The 10,824-nt window shown below is 40.2% G+C and overlaps 1 protein-coding gene across 3 annotated transcripts; it reads right to left on the bottom strand.

Annotated features, from left to right (window-relative positions):
• Positions 1-2,382: 2,382 nt before the first annotated feature.
• On the bottom strand, positions 2,383-8,550 carry OXSM (3-oxoacyl-ACP synthase, mitochondrial). Of its 3 annotated transcripts, XM_064704664.1 has the most exons (4): positions 8,139-8,308; positions 5,408-6,413; positions 4,039-4,181; positions 2,731-2,990 (listed from the first exon to the last, which is right to left on the bottom strand). In XM_064704664.1, the coding sequence occupies exons 2-4, from the start codon at positions 6,409-6,411 to the stop codon at positions 2,971-2,973; spliced, it is 1,167 nt and encodes a 388-aa protein (XP_064560734.1). In that variant the 5' UTR covers positions 6,412-6,413; positions 8,139-8,308; the 3' UTR covers positions 2,731-2,970. The 3 variants fall into 3 exon arrangements, with proteins under 3 accessions (XP_064560732.1, XP_064560733.1, XP_064560734.1); XM_064704662.1 differs by lacking the exons at positions 4,039-4,181; positions 8,139-8,308 and adding an exon at positions 8,381-8,550 and having other exon boundaries at positions 2,383-2,990; XM_064704663.1 differs by lacking the exon at positions 4,039-4,181 and having other exon boundaries at positions 2,383-2,990; positions 8,139-8,317.
• Positions 8,551-10,824: the final 2,274 nt, after the last annotated feature.

Here is a 10,824-nt window from a genome sequence, read left to right as displayed (position 1 = left end):
TTGGGCCACTTGAGAAGTAGGCTTTGAAATAAACACTCTACCTGCATCTCCAAGATTTGTTTATGAAATGGTGAGTAACTCCAGACTGGTACATCTAAATAGGAAGCTTTTTTAATCCAGACTCTGGATGCTTACGTCTCTCAATTATTGAAGATGAAAAGTGCATCTTAAGGGAGAGCATTGTTTTAATACTTTGGTCAATTTGCTCACTTAATAGTTTAGCAACACAGATCTATTTTTCTTTTATGTTTGCAGCTACCATAATAAAGCAGTAATTAGCAGTAAGTAGTCCCTGATCAGCTCAGCGGGGTATGTGATAAAAAGAGATGTTTCAAAAAAAGTACATAAAAATGAAAACTCTATAAACAAATTTCAAATAGTCAGGGGTTAAACTTGGGCTCTATTAAGTTTTTTTTTTAAAATCCAGATGCCCTACAGGGTACTCTACTACTGCATCTTGGCATCTTAAAATGATCCATAATCAAAATACCTAAAATAATATTGTCAGAAAACTTTCATGGTTTAAAGGTTACCAGCATCAGATGATTAAATTGCAGTAGGCTGAAGACAGAAAAATCTTTTAATCATTTTCATTTCTATTTTATTTTTCTCTGTGACAGTATCATCTATCTTTTCATGGCTGGCACACTGCAACCTGCACCAAACACTCCTGGGGCCATGATCTCTGCTATCAGAGGGAAGAGGAGGCATCTCTGTCACAGTATTAATTACAGGTCTGCAGCTCTGTCACAAGACTGGGTGAGTTTAGTTAGACTGTACTTCCAGTCCACAATAACACAGCACTATTCCCTTGTTCTCCCCAGAATCACAACTACCATCTCCAGAAATTTGCTGGATGATTTCCTCCACATTCACCACCCTCCTGCTCACTCTCACCTGGTGTCTGAATTCTTTAAATCAATTTTCTTTTGCATATAATTTGCAGAGGGTATTTCTGAATTTTATATTTTGCCTTTTATATTGCATGCAATCCAGATTCTCATTCATTGTACTGCCACTGTTAATTAACATAAGGTAAGAGATTTGTTGGTATTTTCCCTGACAGCAAACTCCCATAATCTGTCTTGCTTGTATGCTTTCACATTTTCCCTTTGCTAATATATCATTTTACTTTCACGCTTATCATTCATTAATCTGTTCTGGGCTGCATTGTTCTTTACGAAGTCAGCTTCTGAAATAGTCTTAATCATTTTCCAACACATGATTCTCCAATCATTTTTCACAACAGCCTCTTTACTTTCTATTCAGTAAAGAGAGCAAATGCAAAAAATTATGCTGCTCAACATCAGCATTCAGGCCATTTGTATAAATAATGAGATTTTAGGGTACAGCTCAGCCTCATGATAGCCCTTTAGTAAGCTCATTGCAGAATGAAATTTACTTACAAGCACAGCTACTTTTATGTCACTTATTTTAAATCTAGTTTAAGTGGAGTTACTTTGCCTCCACTTACACAGGTCAAAGGCTAAGACTGAAAATTTCAAAAAGAACACTGGTGAAAATTCTTTTAATGAATTAACCCACCAATAGGAATATCACTCACATATGCGTTATCAATCAAGCCACTATTTGGCTAAGATGCTTGGCTGGTGCCAGAAGGAATAGACAAAGTCCTTTACTTTTGCTTTGCAAAACTACACCTTCATCAATATGTTAGCTTCAGGTATAGTTTATTGTTCCTGTTCTCTCAGATTTATTTCTTGAAGACAATTTTTTTTCCTAAAAGAAACCTTATTTGACAAATTTTGCTAGTTCTACTTTTCCACTTTGGCAGAAAAAACAGATACTTCCTAAGATACTTATTCCTTTCTGTATAACTATTTTTGAAATCTTTAGCGCCATACTTGAATATCTACCTTACTATGCTTGTACAAGATTTCAGAACTCAACAGGTCATGCATGACCTACTAATTCTATCCCTGTGCCACATGGAAGATGTACAGGCCATGCTGTATGCATCCTTCAATGTTAGCTCATGGCCAACAAGGAAACACAATAAATGGAAATGAATAAAGATGAAAAGAAAATGAACCGGTGCCAGAAATCTTATTACTGTCTGTCTATATTATTGTCCCCTGAATATCACTTCTGTGGAAGAATTATGGTATTTGAGACAACTCACCATGAGAAAAAAGGCAGAGCTCTATATGGAGTAGGTAGCAAAGGGGAGCTCAGTCATAAACCTTGTATTACCATGCAGTTAATTCATCAGGTGTGGCATCCTAGCTTGTTAGCCAGCCTCTCTTTTGTACAAAGGATTCCAAACAATTTCTTTGTCACATGTACAGAAAAATCTTTTCTAACATAGTTTAACCATGTCACCTGCTCTACTCAAGAACAAAAACTTCATCACACAAAGAATAGATCTTTTTTTATTTTTATTAAAATGAGTAAAAGAAGTTCTCTCTTTCTAAAAGAATGATTGGTGTAAATGCCAGGGTGAATAAAGTTCTTATGCATCAAATGAGCAACTCTCAAAGCTGAGGAAATATTACAGAACACACCAGAGATAGCAGTACAGAAAATCATAATTGGTGCAATTTTTTCACACCATTGACAGCATAAGTTAAACACTTGCAAAGCACAAAGTTGCATTAGTGCCACCAAAGCCAAATGAATTTGTGAGTGCTATACGCCGTTTGTCCGTCTTCCACTCCTGAGCTGTCAATGGAACATAATTGAGATCAAACTCTGCCTCTGTTTTCTGTAGGTTTAGAGTAGGTGGCAAAATCCCATGGTAGCAGGACAGTGCAGTAAAAGCTGCTTCAATAGCTCCTGCAGCCCCCAAAAGATGTCCTGTTGCTCCTTTTGTTGAGGAAACTGCAATATTACGTGAGTGATCTTTAAAAAGTCTCTTGATTGCTTGATTCTCAGCAGCATCTCCTAGAGGTGTAGAAGTTGCATGTGCATTGACATATGTTACATCTTCAGGTTTGATCCCAGAATCCTTTATTGCTGCAGACATGCACCTAAGGAAAGGAAGACAACAGAATGCTGATTTGCCCAAAGTATTTCTGTCAAATGTACAAACCAAAAGAAAAAGCATAGGTTGTTTTAAAATGTTTATCAAATGTGAAAATCTGCTTTAGCAGAGATGTAAATGACAAGAGGTTAACTCATCTTACTAAGCACATTAACTTCTACATTAGGTACCAGAGGAAGACAATAAAAATGAGGCCCACTATAAAATCAGCCTTGCTGTTAAAAATTCCACAGCTAGGAAAAATACAAAGAAGAAGAAAAGAAGATATGAAAATTAGTCGCTACAGAGTACATTAATGTATCAAACACCCTTTTCACTGCAAAATTTGAAAACATTTGAGAGAGAAATAACTACCGATATTATAACAAAAATTTAGAGCTGCACTCCCCAACAAAAATACTGGGAAATGAAAGAAAACATCTGTAGCCATCCTCCACATGAGTTTCTTTTGCATGCTGTCCAGAGACTGCAAGAAAATGTCAAGGAGATAGCACAAATCCCTATATTGCATTTTATATTGAAATTTATTGAGAGTCATACTCTTCAACCCCTGGCATGGTATGTTTCGTTTGACTCCTGATGACTTGTGCACTCTGACCACCTTTTTAAGACATGACTTTTTATGAAAACTGTGGAAGGATCAACACAGCTCCACTCTGCAATTTCTCATAGATTTCCCTCAAAGAAGATCAATCAGATATCTCTCCTTGCACATAACAACAAAACACCTCTGAGCAAAAGACCACTGACTCTTTTGAAATTTATGAAGAAAAAGGAAATAAAAGGAAGCTCAAAAACAGATAGCACAGGCTTCCATACAAATTTAAATGTCTCTACTACAGCCTTACACCTTTAGAAGCATCCAGTTTAGGGTGGAAGTCACTGACACTCACTGCCACTAGATAGTGAGCCAATATTCAGGCAAAAGAGATTACTGATAACTATGAGATATATTAATTTAGTTAAATACATTATCTGCAATGAATTTATTAATTTAAGGAGATACCAGATTACTTGTGTAGGATATTCCTTACATCCACAATTCTGTGTCTGGCTTTGCCTCTCCTTTCCTGCTGGTTTATTCCAACATATGTATTGGCCTCCAACAGAAGCAGTTATTAGAAGATAGCAAAAAATACATTCCCTCTGAATTTTTTTGATGTGGCAAATAAAATTCCTACAGGAAAGTAAGATAAGCACATACATTCCAGATTTAATCCATATACCACTGCAGTAACAAATTACTGGCTTGAAGACAGTATTAAAATGAATTATCTTATCTCAAAGGCGGAAATGCTCAACATTTTGGAGACACCCAGATTAATTTTCAACTCTTCCTACTGTGAATTTAATTTATATGCTACTGCAATCACAAAATACACAACAATTCTATTATAATATATTGCCATATCATCTCAAGGGTAAACAAGTCTGAAAATATGAGATAAGACACTCCTGATTACTCATCTCACACCTAAGTCTGCAGAACAATTAAATATGAATCAAAGAGCATCGATGGAAACACAGTATATTTACAGTTCTAGAAAAATCTGTTAACCTCATAAAGATGCAAACACAGCTTTACCATGCAGAAGTTTGATCTATTTGTGCAGTGATATATTGAATTTTGGTACTAAATACTCACATACATTCAGATCAAGGCAAACTAAATCTTTACTAGAGATTCCAATGCTAGCAATAGTATTCAGCCTACATGAAGCTCTCCAACTTCCACATGTAATTTAGCTGACAATTTAATTAGGTCAATGATAATGATTAGATGAGTATCATCTACTTGTGAACTGGTTTTGATGAGATAAACACTGATGAAGCTTTACCACCTCCCTAAACAGTACTGAAGTGTATTTCTGCTATGCTCCTTCACCAATACTCTTAGCTGCATCTGAATGAAGTACTGAATATTCTGACAAACTAGATCTTCTAAGTGCTCTACAGCTTTCATCACCTGAGATTTCTTGCAACAACTAACATGCTTTTGCAGGGGGGTGGGGTTCTATCTTCTTGATGGAAAAAGAGTGAAGGAGAACCTGAAAAGATTCTGTCTCATCACAAACACCTTAAAAAGAGGTTTCCATTGAGACTTATTTATATGAACAGCTGTATACACCGAATGAAAAATGTTTTCACACAGAGGAAGCTTTCATAACGCTATGGAAAAAGGTTGATTCTACTGAGAACTGGCCTTCACCCTCCTACTACAAAAAGAGAATTGGGGCACAATGTTACCTGAAGCTCTGTCATTTTTCAGATTTTTAAGCTTTTGAAACATTAATTCAAGATTGAAACATCCCTTCTCTGTGAAAAATACACAGTGACAGAAACAAATGCACCCACTACAATTAACATATGAAGCAGTTATTACAAGCAACACAGAGTTCTTACCTGAATGCACCGTCTCCCTGGGGATTAGGTGCTGTTATGTGGCAAGCATCACCGGACAGTCCATAACCCAAAACTTCTGCATAGATCCTAGCACCTCTCTGCACGGCATGTCCATGCTCTTCCAAGACCAGCACAGCAGCGCCCTCTCCCATTACAAACCCCTCCCTCTGCGAATCAAAGGGTCGACACGCTGTTTTAGGGCTCGAGTTAAAACTCGTGCTGAGGGCCCGGGCCCTTGCGAATCCAGCCAAAGACAAAGGACTAATGCAAGCCTCAGTCCCTCCAGCCAGCATGACATCAGCATCACCAGCAGCAATGAATCTAAAGGAGTCTCCAACTGCGTGTGCGCCTGTGGTACAAGCGGTCGACACAGCGTGATTCGGCCCTTTCAGCTGGTATCTAATGCTGATATGGCCTGCTGCCATATTGACCAAAATCTTCGGGACAAAAAAAGGGCTGACCTTACTGTAACCCTTTGTTTTAAATACGGCAGCTGTGTCAGAAATTTCTTCCAGTGGGACCATTCCCATCCCAATTGCCACACCGGCCGTTAAGCGGTCCTGTTCAGACTGGGGAGACCAGCCAGAGTCCTTCATTGCAAGCTCTGCTGCACTGATGGCCATCACGGTGGCAGAACTCATGGATTTGATCTCTGACTTCGACACAAAGCTTTCTTCACTGAACTCACCCTCCTTGTTTCCCCTTGGCACACACGCAGCCACTCTGCATGGGATGCCTGCATATTCTTCCCCATCCAGTGATATAATCCCACTGCCTCCTTCCAGAAGGTGCTTCCACACAAACTGAGTCCCCACACCAAGAGGGGACACTAAGCCAATACCTGTAACAACTACTTTCCTTCGACATGCAGGCAGTGACTTGCTGAAAGCCCTTCTGTGGTTTTGTAAATGTAGATTTAAACTCAGACTCCGGAGATGAAGATTTGCAATCTTTAACAGATCCCGTGAGCACTGTGAGAACATGGTGGCAATAATCAAGCACATTCCTGTAAATGGAGCGGGGTGGAGGGGATGGGGAAATACAAACACAACAATAAAGCAGACAATGTGGAAAACATTCCAAGAACATTACATTAATAACCTGATTTTTACTTGACAGCCTGTTTTCAACCCTGAAGAAATGGATATAGTTTCTGTGTCTGTAATGAGGAATAGTATGAGTTACAGCAGATAATGGCAAAGAAATGTTCACTTTGGGAATGCCTCTAGTGAGCTCTTCTAACTTAAGCTACTGATGAATATGACTTAGCACCACTGTGGACTGTGAAGCACTCTGGTTTTGTTGCAAAATTTCCCCTGGAGAAACCACCAGCTGACTGGAGGCAGAAACAAAGAGCATTAACAGCTTCACTCTTCTAAGGGAAAAAGTGTGTGTTCACCAGAAAGTGTGCGTCCCAAGCTGAGGATATCATCATCTCAACCTTCATGCCTGGCAGAACAGTCTAGAAACATCAAAGAGGAGTCAATAAACTTGTCCTGGTTCTGCTACTAATGTAATTACACATCTACGACAAGACTCCTTCTCTTTCCACCTCTACCAACCCCTAATCAGCCTTGGGTTATGACACTGTCAGGGGACAGTATCTCCAGCAGCTGGAGCAAGATGTGGAGCACAGCACACCCTCTCTTGCAGGCAACACCACCAGACCCCTCATCACAAGAGGCACAGCAAATGATATCAGAAGGCCTCTGTTGAGAACAAGTACTTGAGGAAGGACCAGAGGACTATGCCAAGCAATGATGGTGCTGTACTGTGCCGTAGTCCAGAGCCAGTCTGATTGCACACATCTGATGTGCTGGAGCAGGGCAGAGGCTGCAGTACAGCTCTGCCAACACCTACAACACAGGTTTCAACAGGTTGCCTGCTTTTTGCCTTGTCCAAGAGCAACTTGGCATCCCCAGCTCTTTGGTAAAATGGAGAGAGCAGTATGAAGACCACAAGGGATTGCTGGGAACTCCTGATAACATATCCAGACCTGTGGCAGCACAAGTGCACAACAGCATTACTAAAAAATGTCATGAAACCACACCTCTCTCCATTTTACCAAAAGCCTGGGTTGGAAGGGACCTTTCATGGACACCTTTCACTAGACCAGGCAGCAGAGAGCAGCATCCAGCCTGGCCAAGAACACTTGGGATAGGGAATAAAAATAGTAAACAATCACATATTATATTTTATACATGTTTTATGCAAATATTACATTTAATTATTTAAAAACTATTTTTTAAAGGAGCCTCTTTTAAATCCTGACCCATTGCCATTTCAGTTTTTTACATCATTTAGCCTAGACTCTATAAAAGAGGCAGCATGTGTGTGTGTTCGTGTATAAAAATATATATAATAATATTGTATGCATTATATAATACAAGTTACATATATAAATATTTTATATATCATATACAACATAAAACACATCTGTAGTCATATTATGTGCATATTCATAGAGTATAATGTATTACATATATTCTGTAGATACACTAGATGATATATATTGTACACCATGCACAATGCGTAAGATGATGTATTTTATACGTATTATTATACACGCATACAATAATGTATAAGATAATACATTTTATCAGTGTACATATATCCATATGCATATATAATAAGACTGCAGAGCTCTGTAAGGCAGCTCGTCTCGCAGCCTTTACTGAAATGCCGTCAGCCAGCGCCGAGCCGTCCTGTCCGACCCAACACCGCCCGATACCTGCTGTGCGGGAAAACCAGGCGCAGGATGATTTCCCCCGGGAACAAGCGCTAGCGAACACACCCAGGTGTTTCAAGGGCAATGACTACTTTTGATGTGTAAACCAGGAGCCAGCCCCCGGCTCCCCCACACCGCCCAGCACCGCCATTGCCGGCCAGGCCCGCCCCGCTGGGGGCGGTGTCACACCCCTCCCCCGGCCCGGGCTAAAACCCTCGCCTCCCTCCGCCAGCCCTCAGCGGTACCTCCGCGGGCCGCGCTCCCCCCCGCCCGGCGATGGTTCGCTCTGCCTCCCTCTCCCGTTCCGACGGCGGCGAGGCCGCACCACTCTGCATGCAAGGGGGGTAAGAAGGAGATGCGCGGGGACCCGCCGTTCACGGCGCTTCCTGCCGCCCGGCCCCGCCCCGCGGGCGCCGCTGTGGGCGGGCGGGCAGCGCGATCGTGTGAATTGTCCAGAAACCAGGAAAGGCAGTGAAATTATTTCCTTCCCAAGCCACGTGTCTCAATCTCAAAGGAGGAGTTTAAAAAAACAAAAAGCAAAAAAACACCCCCCCCTTCCAAAAAAAAAAAACCCCACAACAAAACCACCCTAAAATCCTTCAAATTCTGGTGGAGTAATAAGTCTCTCCTTATCCTGGACAGACTACCATGGCAGAGCATAAATGTTTGTCAAACTCCCATCAACAGAGACATGAATTAGTTACAGTGTGAGTTTGCTTGTTATACCTCTGTATAATTTCAGTAAACAGCAATAAGAAAACTGAAATGAACTTACTGCCACACAACAAAATAATGTTTATTAGCTGCAAACACAGCTACCTAAAAATACAAACTAGCAGGGAAAAGAAAAAAAAAAAGCCAAAAAGGACATAAATGTAATATTTAATAAATAAAAAGATAAACATATGTGCACTTTTTTAAAATGAAGAGTCTGGTTTTAATTTAGAAATAAAATTCCTTGGGCATTTAATGTGTTAGTGATTTGTTGGAAGTTGGCACTTGGTTTTCTAAATTTTTCACACTGCTTGCCTATGAGCACTTCCAAAGCATTGTTTACAAATGCCATACTGAGATGCATTGTGTATTTGTATGCATGCATGTATAGCAATTTAGTAAATCTTTGTATTTCCTAAGGCAGCCAACATTGAAAGTCACATGCCTACATGAAACACATGGAAAGGAAATTAAAAGCTGAAGTAGCAGCCAAGGAATATGGCATCATTTTAAATTAAAATTTTATTACTTTGGTACCAGTTCCTGAGGGCTGAACTAGTAACACTTTAACTATGCTAGTAAGAATAATGAAAGTAATCTCAGCAAAAGTGAAGTGCCCTGTGTTAAATCTCAGCCTTTGTGAGGGATATGTACCCCTATCTTAAAAACTCATAGAAGCTGAGCAGTGACCTGTCACAGGTCAGAGAGCCACAGCAGAGCCACAGTGTAATATCACCTACAAAATCAGAAGGCAGCTTGAATTTTAAAGACCTCTCTTGCTTGGAACTCTTTAAACCTGCATTCCTGGTAAAGCAAATCTCCACAGGCCTTTGTGCCCAAGGTTCTTCATCACAGCTCTTTCAGTAGCAGCAAAAACCAGATGCCTAGAAGAAGAACACCAGGGGTTTTTTGCCTCTCTGGGACGGACTGTGGGCAGTGCAGGGCAGATGTCACAGCGAGGGCGAGTCACTGCAGTGACATTCCTGCTCAGGCAGCCCTGGGGACCTGGAGGTGTGGCACCCTCAGTGCTGTCAAACCAGGGCACTACAAAAATGGATTTATGTCCTTAATGACGTTACTGCCTGCCAGGGGGCTCCCGATGTTGCAAAAATATGGAATAGGTAAACATTGTCTTAAGAAATTGTTCTTTGATCTTTGTATACTTTCAAGCCCAATCGACCAGAAAGGAGATGTAATCAAGCTCTAAGTTATGTGCAGGTGTTAGAAAGACAAATTGCTTGTTGGCAGAATGCTTTTTTAAGGCTTCACATGTTCCAGTGAAATCACACCTCAGAGGTGGAGGTTTACAAAGCTTGGGAAGAAAGATGTACCACTGTCAGTGGGCACAAAGAATGAGGAATTTATTGGACACAAGGACATTTGGCAGAACTCCCAAGATAAGGAAAAAAACTAGCAAAGCCAACTCAGCAGCAGTGCTGGGATCAGCTCTGACTGGATAAAAGGTAATTCTGGCAAGAGGAGTTTGCAACCATCGACTAGACAGAAAAAATGGATAATCAGCATGTGAAAAATGTGTATTTTATGATTGGCTTTTCGCAAATATTAGAATGAATATTACATGTGTTGTGTTAGAAAGTAATGCTGTATTAATTTTCTTAAGTAGTGTGTTAAATATAGTTTTATGTTATTACAAAATGTTAAAATAGAAACTATGCTATATAGGATACTTTTTTTCTAAAGAAAGGACTCACACTGAGATAGCAGTCACAGGACACCTAAATCTTTCAGAGAAAGAGAATTTATTGCTCCATTATCAGGAGAAATGAACTTCTTCCTGCCTTGCTTGGGCAGAATGACACTGTCAGGGATTATGAGTAAGGAGTTGATGGTGCCCAGACAGAATCTTGTATTTGAATGGAATTTATGCATCATGTATGAGAGGTATGAATATGCAACAGGCTATTGTTTTTAAGGGTTAATCCTCCGTTAACGCGTGTCCTTTTTACGGGCTTAT

This window comes from Zonotrichia leucophrys, chromosome 2, assembly GCF_028769735.1.
Source record: "Zonotrichia leucophrys gambelii isolate GWCS_2022_RI chromosome 2, RI_Zleu_2.0, whole genome shotgun sequence".
NCBI lineage: Eukaryota > Metazoa > Chordata > Aves > Passeriformes > Passerellidae > Zonotrichia > Zonotrichia leucophrys.
The sequence above is the reverse complement of the archived record's forward strand: the minus strand, read 5'-3'. Positions and strand labels throughout refer to the sequence as shown.